Source organism: Ochotona princeps, chromosome 32 (assembly GCF_030435755.1).
Source record: "Ochotona princeps isolate mOchPri1 chromosome 32, mOchPri1.hap1, whole genome shotgun sequence".
NCBI lineage: Eukaryota > Metazoa > Chordata > Mammalia > Lagomorpha > Ochotonidae > Ochotona > Ochotona princeps.
Genome location: NC_080863.1, coordinates 7,854,875 through 7,867,087, shown reverse-complemented (window position 1 = coordinate 7,867,087; position 12,213 = coordinate 7,854,875). Strand labels below are relative to the sequence as shown.

At 47.1% G+C, this 12,213-nt stretch overlaps 1 protein-coding gene across 3 annotated transcripts in view; it reads right to left on the bottom strand.

Moving 5' to 3' along the window:
• The window catches only part of SRPK2 (SRSF protein kinase 2), a 170,810-nt gene extending 167,699 nt beyond the window's left edge, over positions 1 to 3,111 (bottom strand). For all 3 annotated transcript variants that reach the window (XM_058657422.1, XM_058657418.1, XM_058657421.1), the window contains exon 1: positions 2,886 to 3,111. In XM_058657422.1, coding sequence (XP_058513405.1) covers positions 2,886 to 2,956 — 71 coding nt within the window. In that variant the 5' untranslated portion in view covers positions 2,957 to 3,111. The remainder of the gene's footprint in view (positions 1 to 2,885) is intronic.
• Between the last annotated feature and the right edge of the window lie 9,102 nt (positions 3,112 to 12,213).

Sequence of the window (12,213 nt, the reverse complement as noted above, 5' to 3'; positions counted from 1 at the left end):
GTGGAAGGATATAAAATGGTGCACTGTCTATGAAAAACAGCCTATCAGTTATAAAAAAAAAAAAAAAAAAACTTATCATAGAATTGCCAGCAATTCTACTCTTAGGTATATATGCACCAGAACTTAAAATAGGTTCTTAAGATTTATTTATTTTTATTGGAAAGGCAGATCAGATTTATGAAGAGGAGAGACAGAGTTTCCATACACTGGTCACAACGGCCAGAGCTAAGCCAATCTGAGGCCAGGAGCCAGGAGCTTGTTCCCGATCTCCCACACAGGTGCTGAGTCCCAAGGCTTTGGCCCATTCTCTACTGCTTTCCCAGGCCACTATCGGGGAGCTGGATGGGAAGTGGAGCAGCCAGGACACAAACCAGAGCCCATGACGAATCCTGGTGCTTGCAAGATGAGGATTTTACCATGGAACCATAATGCTAGGCCCTAAAATCTTAAATCTTTCTCTATGCCTGCTTATTATAGTAGAACTATAATAGTAACCAAAAGTTATGATTAAAACAATCTAGCCAACACTGTGGTACAGCAGTTTAAGCTGCCTCCCAGGTGCCAGTGTCCCATATGGGTGCTGGTTCAAATGCCAACTGCTCTACTTCCAATCCCACCCCCTGCTGTTGGGCCTGGGAGGACGATAGCAGATACGCCAAGTGCTTGGGTACATGACCCAACTTTCACATCACAGTAAACCAGGTGCTTTGGCAAAGGGACATAGAGCTCTTTGCTGAATATCACCATTACACTCCTTCCAACACATCTAACATGAGGAATTAGTTCCTTATGGTACCAGCCTTCCAATACTGTTATCCACTGTTTGCCCACTGCACCCAGGCATCTATCACAGAGGAATCACATCACCTTAACGTCCTTGGACATGTCCACCACCATGTAATTGATCGAATTTCGATACTAACTTGTGGTTCACACTTTTTCATTTCAGGAGGGTGATCTTTGCTCTTGGTGTCTGTCTGTCAGGTTCAGAGATTCCTTGAAACAGAATTTCTGGCCTTGCTGCTATATGTAATCTTTGAGCAACTTCTGTAAGCTTACTTACCGCATCTGAAAAACTGGTAGCAATACTAATCCTTACAGGTCAATAGGATAATAAAATAAGTACATCCTTAATAAATAGTCTTGGAGGCCAGCGTTGTGACACAGTGGGTTCAGCCACTGCCTGTCTGTAATACCAGCATCCATCATGGATGCCGGTTCCAGTCCAGGCTGCTCTGCCTCTGATCCAGCTCCCTGCTGATGCTCTGGATAAGCAGCAGGTGAGGACCCAAGTGCTTGGGCCACTGCGCTCACATGGCAGACGCAAAACAAACAAAAAACACAATCTCCTGGCTCCTGGCTTCAGCTTGCCCCAGTCCTGGACATTTTGGACATTTAGGGGAGTACACCAGAAGATAGAAGACCTTCCTCGGCCTTCCAAATAAATATATTTTTAAACAGGAATGATTAGCCTTGGTTGGGACACACATAACCCATCTGTTAGCCAGGTCTTCTGCATTCAATTTTTTGACAAAATACTCACCTGTTGGTAAACGGCATCTCGTAACTGGGTCTACAGCACCGAACAAAGCACAAGAAAATCTTTGTGGATCTTACACTCTACTGCCGGAAGGTGGAAAATAAACAAGCATGTAACCTACTTATCATGCTTAAGAAGGTGCGAATTTTTATGAGAATTTTTATGTCAATTTTACGGAAAAAAAAAAATTTAGTAACCAAAAGGGAAGATGATGTGGGAGGTCCTCACAGGGAAGCCCCAGCTAGCGTAGAATGAAATGCACTGTGGCCCAACATCAGACACAAAGGCAGGGGATGCGCATCTCCCCCGGACTCAGCACAAAGAAACTCAAGTTTCATGGAATGTAACAGAAAAAAAAATTTTTTTTAAATCAGAAAAATAGTCACACTGTGGTTGTCTCTGCATAGATCCAATACAGCACGCTGTGTCTTAGAAGGTGTATTTAGAATGCCAAAGAATGAAAAAAAGTTGCAGAGGTTATATAAGTACAACCCATTCTGGGGTCGTCAGTGGATGTGGGCCTGCTTTCCTTGCAAAAACTTCCCAAGGCTTTCCAATTTTGGAAGCTTGCTATCAATCTACACTTCCTCCCCCCCCCCCCCAAAGATTTATTTATTCTTATTGGAAAGACAGATCAGATCTATGGAGAGACGAAGAGATAGATCTTCCAACCACTGGTCCACTCCCTAAATCGCCACAACCACCAAAGCCAAGCTGAACCGAAGCCAGAAGCCAGGAACTTCCTCTGGGCCTCCCACACAGGTGCAGGGTCCCAAGGCATTGGGCCGTCCTCCACTGCTTTCCCAGGCCACAAGCAGGGAGCTGGATGGGAAGTGGAGCAGCCAGGACCTGAACCAGTACCCACACAGGATCCTGGCACCTACAAGATAATGACCCTGCCAATGAGCCATCCCATCGGGCCCAAATCCACACTTTTAAAAATACATGTATGTATTTATTGATTTGGAAGCCACAGTTAGAGAGGGAAGAAAAGAGAGATGGAGAGGTTAAACACGGCTTTTGCTATTTCATGACAACATATTTCTCAATGCCACCCAGACAATCGTAACAACAGTGTGATGTACAACAGAGTTAGTATAGAGCTCAAGTGCCAGTTCTGTCCCTCGCTGTTTGGGCAGGCTGTTTTGCATGTCGCTGCCAAATGCTATTCATCATATGACCACGCCCCACAAAACATGTCGTAAGGATTTTAGGGTCAGCTCACAATCAACCTGCAGAGGAAAGAGCTATGCACACGAAGCATTACATTAGCTATCCATTGTTGCTTAACAAAGCGCTCCCAAATTGAACAGCTTAAGACAGAAAAAAACATTTATCATCTCACGGTTTCTCTGGTCCAGGGGTTTTGGAGTCAATGAGCTGGAGGGCCGAGGTGTCGCTTGGCTCTGCTGTCATCCCAAGACTTGACCAAGGCGGGAGGGTCTGTGGCCAAGATGGTTCACTCACATGGCTGTTGGCGGGAGGCCTCGCATCGCTGCTGGCCGTAGCGGAGGCCTCACTTCCTCACCGCCCCCATGGGTCTCCCCATAGGCCTGCTCACTGCAGACCGCAGGCGCAAGGAAGAGACGGCAGTGCCTTTTGTGACCTAAACCCTCTGAAGTCACAATGCAGGCCTGCTGTCACATTCCGTTCATCAGAAACAAGGAGAGGACTAGGTCAAAACCAGGAGCCAGGAAATCCATCCAAGGTGACCCGTTCTCTCCATGCAGTCCTCCACTATCAAGGACTTCTCTTTTTGAGTTGACAAGTCACAAGGGGACAGAGGCACAAGCTGTGCAGGCTCCAGAATCCATGTAATGTCACTTCCAGAACGTTCTCTTGGTTTGAGCAGGGACAGGGACCAGATTTGCACCAAGAGGCAACCACACGAAGCTGTGAATTCAGAGACATGAGTCACTGAGGCCTTTTAATGACACCCCAAGGTCAAGCACTTGACCTAGTAGTTAAGATGCTCTTGTCTCATACTGAAGTACTTGGGTTCAAATCCCAGCTCCCCCTCTCAGTTTCCATTTCCTGCTCATGCAGACACTGGGAGGCAGTGTTTGATAAGAATGTCAAGTTGCTGCTATCCATGTTGGAGACCTGAATGAGTTTCTGGAACCTGACTTCAACCTAGCATTGCGGGCATGTGTTTTCATTTCTCTGATTGTCAAATCAACCATAAGTATCTTTTTTATTATTCAAATGTATGTGTGTTCATCTTCCGTGTGTTTGAATCCCATGGAGCCTTACCTTAAGCATGTTTGCCAATACATTTCTGTGCCTTTGCAAGATCAACATCAATGGCCTTTTTTTTAAGCTATTAAAAGGACAAAATACTGAGAGGAATATGCAATTTCTGGTTAAAAATTGCTTCCAGGGCCCAGTGTGGTAGCCTTGTGGCTAAAATACTCGCCTTGCATGCACCGGGATCCCATATGGGCACCAGTTCATATCCCAGCTGCTCCACTTCCCTTCCAGCTCCCTGCTTGTGGCCTGGGAAAGCAGTGGAGGATGGCCCAAAGCCTTGGGACCCTGCACCCAAGTGTGGGAGACTCAAAGGAAACTCCAGGCTCCTGTCTTTGGATTGGCTGAACTTGAGCCATTGCAGCCACTTGGAGAATGAACCTGCAGATGGAAGATGTTTCTTTCTGTCTCTCCTCCTCTCTGTAAATCTGACTTTCCAAAAAAGATAAATAAATCTTTAAGAGAATCGCTTTCAAATCCACTTGTTTCATGTTGTCTCAATACCACTCTGTGGAACAGGGAAGTGTGTCTATCCGCATTCTCCAGTAGTGGGAGAGCCGGGACACACGGACACACACACACACACACACACACCACTCTTCAACTCAACACACACTTCTGTTTCCACAGTGCTTCTTCCTCTTGAAATCATGTCACAAATCTCGAGACATTGCTCATGCCTTCTTGTATCTGTAGAAAGAGCTACAGACCATTGAACTTACGGCCAGAAGAAAATAAACAACATGTCAGTCCTTAGCAAAGCCATACAGCAGACAGACCCTTTGGCAGTAGCTGAAGTTTCTAGACAGAACTGAAGTTCTTGTCACCCAATCCCAGGTTCCCAGGAGAAAACAGAATTGACAGTCATATTTTCATATAAAAATGCACTTACGCCCACACTAGATGTGAAGGGTTTAAGTTGTCCAAAAACATGTAAACTGAAGACCAGCACAGCCAACTTCTTCGCTAATAAAACTTGCATTACAGTAATACTTTGCAGGAGATAAGATGTTGAGACGATCCAGAAAATGAGTTATATTGAGAAATTATGAAACAAAATGAAAGAAGAGCAGTCTCCCATGTGCATATCTCTGAGAGATACAGCCGGAAAGCAGGTCAATGCGTTCTAGAAGCACAGATAGTGAGACCGGCCCAGCCAGCAACCGTCACAGATCACACCCCTTGACTGGCTTCACAGGCCTGTGGCTGTCCCCACGCCTGCAGCACATGCAGAGGACACAGTGGGTTGCAGCTGCTGCGGCTCTCACGGGGCGTTCTCCTTAGACCGGATGTGGTCTGATAACCTGCTCCGTCATTTCGTCCTGTTGGAATGAGGTTGTCTTGTAACAAATTTTTTTTTTTTTTTGGCCAGGTTGCTTTGCTTGATTACATTTGGTTTGGTTTGGTTTGAAGTGTAGAAATATACCATCCAGAGCTGGGAAAAACTGACAAGTGTTGGTACGGGATGGGCGTTAGACCAGGCTGCATCACAGCACCAGCTGGCAGAAGCAAGACCCAGGGCCGGGAGCACATCTCGCAGGGAAGCTGCAGGCACTCCCCTGCCGGACTGCAGCTCCCACCGGTGAGCATGAGAGCTAGGGCTGAGAGCGGGCCAGGCTGGTCAAGGCAGCAGCAGCCGTTGGTACACACGTGGGCCAGATCCAGAAGCCGATAAGTCAGATGGAATGTGGGAGGCCTGGGTTAGGCTGCAGCATGCAGAAACCAGAGCTGGGGCAGGCCTGAAAGGGATTACTGGGGGTTGCCCTGACCAGGTCGTTGCTCCCGTTGGTATACTTGAAGACTGGGCCTGTGGCACACTGGACTGGGCTAGGCTGCAACACCCATCAGTTCACATGCGGGATGGGTCTGTGGGGTGGAACTAACTGGGCAGCTGCATCCACCAGTATTTGTGCTGGCTACTGCAGGTAACCAAGTGTAATCCTGCACTGGCTGGCACACACAAGAGCCCAGGCTGAGGTCATCCCAGGTGAGGGCATGACCCCAATTGGATCACTGGGAAAATCACAGGATATGTGGTCTGACCTTGGAGTGCATGAACCAGGACTGGGCCTCCTCAGCTGCTGATCCCTGGGCAGTGGACAGCATGCCCAGAGGCACAGGGGGGACACGATGGCCAGCTCATTTAGGTAAGCCGAGAACGTCAAGTGCCCCATCAGGGTGGAAAGCAGAACGGGTTGAACCACTCTTCTAGCCAAGTTTTGCAACAGTTCCTGGGCCTTTGCGGGATGCACAAAGGTGGACCTGCCAACCAGTAGGCCTTAGGAAGATATTCTCAAGCGTGCTACAAGGAAGCTGGTGACATATCTGAACCATCAAAACCACTCAAATAGCACCCTCGGAGCACGCATTAGGTCTCTAAAGTGTGGACAAATGACTGTCCTCCATCCCAGGCACTGATGTGGTTGGGCAGCAAGGATTGATCTTGCCCTGTGAACATAGGAAAAAACAACGGAAGCATTTGTCCCACAGACCTGCCATACCTCGGCCCTTTTCACCCTCATCAGAGACCCACATGGGCATGTATGCTTCACAACTATCTAAAATATAAAAATGAAATTTAGGGCCCTGCATGGTGGCCTAGCGGCTAAAGTCCTTGCCTTGCATGCACCGGGATCCCATATGGGTGCTGGTTCTAATCCCGGCTGCTCCACTTCCCATCCAGCTCCCTGCTTGTGGCCTGGGAAAGCAGTGGAGGACGGCCCAAAGCCTTGGGACCCTGCACCTGCATGGGAGATGCTGAAGTGGAGCAGCCAGAGACCCCTTTCAGCCCCCCATAAAAGGGCTGTTCCAACGTCAATACTCTATGAGGAACCGCCTGATCGTCCCCTCCACCCATACCCGACACATGACCACAGCGCCCTGAACCCCGACACACAAGACTGCCCAGATGGCACTTCCCTGGGAGGAACGCAACCCTGGACACCCATGCACACACTCCTGCTGCTCTAGCGCCCCCTGCCAGCTGCATGTGGCACTCCCTGTGTCATATGGGGACAGCGCGCCCCCTCCTGGCCATCTCAGTGAGTCTCTGAAATTCAGTGCAGAGAATTCCAGGTGGGAATTTTGGAAGGGCACACTGAAACAGAGCCCAGCACCCTGAACTTGCAGAAGAATGGAAAAAGCGGCCATGACCTGACCATGATGCTGTCCTCAGAGGTCCAGGTTTTATAGGAAGGTCTGTGGAGGGGGTAGTGTCAGGAGGTGTTCCAGACAGCTCAGGAATGGTCATCAGAGGTGTCTCTGGTGCACCTGCTTGGCCATGTCATGCTATGCTAGTTCAGCTTTAGACTTCACAGAGTCCCCAGGCATCATCAACACTAGATCAGTCAGAAGCCTTTTCTTTCTTTCTTTTTTTTTTTTTTTTAAGATTTCTTCTTTTTTATTGGAAAGTCAGATTTATAGAGAAACAGAAAGATGTTCCATCTGCTGATCTCACTCCCCAAGTGGCCACAATGGCCGGTGCTGAGCTGATCTGAAGCCAGGAGCTTCTCCCATGCAGGCTCAGGAGCCCAAGGCTTTGGGCCGTCCTCCACTGCTTTCCCAGGCCAAATTCCCTGCAGGTGCTCATGCCAACCCTGTGCCAGGGTCGCCCTGTCTCACCAGCTCCCACCTGGAGTCCATAGCTAGGGATCTGAATGCTGCACGTCCTAGGAAAGGCTGGGGGCCCCGACTGCAAACGACCCAGAGCTCTGGCTGTCTCTCATGAGAGCTGTGGGATGGCATTTCCCAGAGTAGCCCATGACACGCTACTCGCTTCTGCTTCCTGATTCTGGGACCATGAGCTCAACTGAGAAAAATGGGATCCAGCCTCCTGCGGGAGGTGCACGAGCGGCTGGGGCCACAGGAGGCCAAGGACAGCGCATTCCTCCCTCTGCTGGCCCACTGACTGTCCAGGTCCGCTATCCCAAAGATCATCAGTTTTTGCTTAGTATGTATGTAACACGTTGCTGTGAGCCTGTGGGGAAGGAGGGGAGGGGGCAGTGGACAGAATGCTCTGGTGCACTCCCAAGTTCAGCCACCAGGGGGCGCAAGGAGGGGGCCTTTGTCCTCTGACCACTGACCACACGCCAGTGCTCAGCATCCACCCGGGTTGCCCTCCCAGAGAGGTGATATTCCTCTCTCTCATAGGGAAACTGGGGCCAGGTGCAGACTCAGTGAGTGGGCTCCCGGCTCCTGCCAGGCCTTCCTTGTCCTTGCTGGACAGTATCTGTGACTTGCTTCGGGTGGACACAGCCCTTCCCTCACTCCCCAGGGCCCCTGTCACCTGCACCTGGAGGGATGCCACCCCCCAAGCCAGCCCACGAAATGAGGCTTTGGTGACACAGCATTAGTCTGGCCAGCACAGATTCGTTCCAGCAGCAATGCCAGGAATCTCTGCCCCCAAATGCTGGAAGATACAACTCAAACATGGCATGTTTCATTGTCTGGTTTCAAAGATGTGCTGTGGTTGAGATTCCTGGAGCCTGGACGGGGCGAGTAAATGCTCAGAATTGTTGGCTGTCCACACCAGAGCTTGCAACCTGAGGTCAAAGTCCCAACAAAGACAGGGTCTTCAGGGAGAACTTCAGAGTTGGGCCCCAGTTCTCAGCTCACTCAGGGGTTCAGATCTCCCCAAATCTGTCCATCTCAGGCTCACCCAGTGTCAAATGGAAAGTTAGAGACTGTTGAACATGAACGCTGGAGAGAGCCGGGGGTCAGGGACAACTGGGTCGTTACTTCCATCTTGGGTTTCCTAAAATCCCAGAAAGACAGGCATATCTGGCTACAGCCTCAGTCAAGAGAACCAAGATGGGGGGTAGGGGGCAGAATCCAGCTTCCTCTGGGGGTCACTTCTGCTGAGATGAACTGCTTTCCCTCAAGCTCTGGGGACGAAAGTACAATGACATTTAAACCAGGGTTTTGTGTTTCCCCAATGCATCCATGCCGAAAGAAAGCAGAAAGGCGGGCTGCATTAAACTCTCAGTCTGGGTCAGCATTTCCCACAGAAATGGCCCTGAGCCCCCAGGAATGCCTTAGCAGGTGTTGGGGGGCCAGCCCCGGCCTCCCCGGAGGACGCTGGGGTCTGTTTCCTGAGGGCGGTTCCTCGGTGCCAAGCCAGGGAAGCTTTCTCCTCACCTTCTCCTCAGCAGGCGTCTCCCTCCCAAGTAGGCATCCTTAAGCTCAGGCCTCTCTCCAGGGTTAATCCTGGTCCAGGAAGCGACATTCCACAAGGTAGGGTGTGTCTTCCCCTGCCTGCTGCTCGCTTATCCTGGCAGCTCAGTGCTGTCCATGCCCGGTGCTGGGGTGCCGCCTGGTGGCCACGGAGGGAAATACACGAGTTCTGCATTCTGGCTTGTGACCGACCTTTGAAATTTTACGAAAAAGTTCATGATTTTTTGTTTTACAAAAATTACATATAAAGTATAAAAAATTTTTAAAAGCTTTTCCGCAGTGTCAATTTACTAAGATGCTGCACAGTTTTCAATGATGTTTTATTAAGTTTTCAAACTTTTCAAACATTTTTTTGGAAATTTTACAAAAATTTTTATCCTATTTAAACTCTGAACACATTTCAAGACTACATAACACTTTTAAATTTTCCAGAAAGTTAGATACAACTTTCTTGGAATTTTATAAAGTACAGAATTTTGAAAATTTTATTGCCATTCTATGTCATTGAGATGTTTGTAAAGGGCCAGCATGCAAGCAGTCCCAGCTGCCCCATTTCTGCTCCAGCTCCCTGTTTAGGGCCTGGGAAAGCAGAGGAGGATGGTTCAAGCCTTTGAACTCCTGCACCCAGGTGGGAGACCCAGAAGGAGCTCCTGGCTCCTGGCTTCAGAACTACCCAGCTCCGTCCATTTCAACCATTTGGGGAATTCTCTGCCTCTCCCTGCTCCCGTTATAACTCTTTCAAATAAAAATGAAAAAAATCTTAAAAAGAGTAACATATCATAAAAATATATTAAGCTTCTATAAAATTCTCAAGACCTAAAATTTTACACACATTTGAATTTGTGTTTTATTCAATTCCTAGAAAACCTGTCTATGAAAATTTCATATTTTATAAAAATTCAAAGAAAATGCAATGTTATTAACATGTTACAAAACAATAATTTTCAAAAAAACATTTTTTTCCCTACAGTTGGACGTTAAGACGTTAAGATGTTACCATGGGGCTGGCATTGCCGGCTCAACAGGTTAATCCTTAGCCTGCGCTTCTGTCATCCTATACGGGTATTGGCTCACGCCTTGGTTCTTAAAATTCCAAGTCAGCTCCCTGTATTTGGCCTGGGAGAGCAGAGAGGGTGGCTCAGGCCCTCGGGCCCCTGCGCCGCTGTGAGCATCTGGAGGAGGCGCCTGGCTTTGGGTCAACTCAGCTCCTTTCCTTGTGGCATTTGGGGAGTGAACCAGCAGAAGGAGTCTGTGTCTCTCTCCTTCTCAATGGAAATCTGCCTTTCAAATAAAAAACCAGCAAATCTTCAAAAAAAGTTACTAAATTTCCTTATTAAACTTCAATACAAATGACAAATTTAAAAAATCTTGGGAATATAAAAATAAATATTTTATTAAAGTCTTTATTAACAATTCAATTTTGAAACTATAAAAAGTTACATTAAGTTTCATTTTACTAAAATTTTGTAAAATATAAAACTTGAACATTTCACTGCAGTTATTTTATGAAGATGTTAATAATCTCTATATTAAAACCTTAAGTCTTAAATTTTTTAATTAAAAAATTTAAAAATATTGAAATGGTTAGTCTTAAAAATGCAAATATTGGGCCCAGCGGCGTGGCCTAGCGGCTAAAGTCCTCACCTTGAACGTCCCGGGATCCCATATGGGCGCCGGTTCTAACCCCGGCAGCTCCACTTCCCATCCAGCTCCCTGCTTGTGGCCTGGGAAAGCAGTCGAGCATGGCCCAATGCATTGGGACACTGCACCCGCGTGGGAGACCAGGAAGAGGTTCCAGGTTCCCGGCTTCGGATCAGCGCGCACCGGCCCGTTGCGGCTCACTTGGGGAGTGAAACATCGGACGGAAGATCTTCCTCTCTGTCTCTCCTCCTCTGTGTATATCTGGCTGTAATAAAATGAGTAAATCTTTAAAAAAAAATGCAAATATTTCTAAAAATTTACAAATATTTTTATAACTATTTTATAAACATGAACATTTAAATAAAATTATTTTACTAACATTTTTAAGAATAAATATTTTTCAAAAATTTTACTAGAGTTCCGTTATCCTAGGATGTTATAAAAATTCAATGTTAAACTTTACAGTTTGAATAATTTTAAAACATTTTGAAATTAAAAAACGCAATTCAAATTTATTAATGTCTTAACATTTTAAAGAATTTTGTAACATTTTGAAATGTTATAAAATTTAATGATGCTAATTTATTTGCATTTTATAAAACCTCAAGAAATTAAAAAAAATTTTTAAAAGATTTCTTTTTATTGGAAAGGCAGATTTATGGCGAGAAGAGACAGAAAGATCTTCCATCATTATTTCATTGCTAGATGGCTGCAACAGCCAGAGCTGAGCCGACCCGAGGCCTGGAGCCACAGGCCAGGAGACAGAAGCTCTTCCAGGTCTCCCACACAGGGTCTCAAGACTCCGAAAACACCACCAGGCTCTCCTGACATGCGATTGATCAACTGTTAAACTTTTCTAACACTCCCAAGTGACAAAACTTACCTGAATGGATAGAAAGGTTGAATGGTCAATGCCTTAGAGTTTGAAAGCATTTAAAAGTTTGAAAAATATTCTAGAACTCACGAAATGTTAAGTGTGCTTTGACTGTATGAAATATGCTGAAATTTGCAGACAAATTACAGCTGTTGCAAGAGGTTGCAGCCAGCATTCCAGGAGGAAGATGAGCCCAGGTGAGCTATGGGAGGGCACCTTACGGTGTGCAAGAAATTGCACCCCAGATCAGGGAAGACACGGTGCCAGGGAGCCAGCCATTTGGGAAGTGAGCTGAGGGTGGGACAGGGAAGCAAGACAGTACCCACCCCACATTCAGAGGCCTTGTACCCTTTACGCTGCGGAGAGATACTGGAGCCAACTGGGAGGCAGACGCAGAGAAAGGTCTTCATCTGCTGGTTCACTACCCCAATGGCCACGATGCTGGAGCTGAGCTGATCCAAAGCCAGGAGCCAGGAGCTTCTTCCAGGTTTTCCTGCAGGTGCAGGATCCCAAGGTCTCAGGCCATTCTCCACTGCTGTTCCAGGTCTCAAGCAGGGAGCCTGGTGGCGCCTTTGAGGACACAAACATTATTATCCTACTGCTCTTTGTATGTGTGTGTAATTTTAATGTGTTTTGTGTAAATGTAGGTTTTATTTACACACTACAAAAGCTATGTATGTACAATGGTTAAATGCATATATGTGTGTATACATTTTGCTTAAAAATTTTCATCCATAAA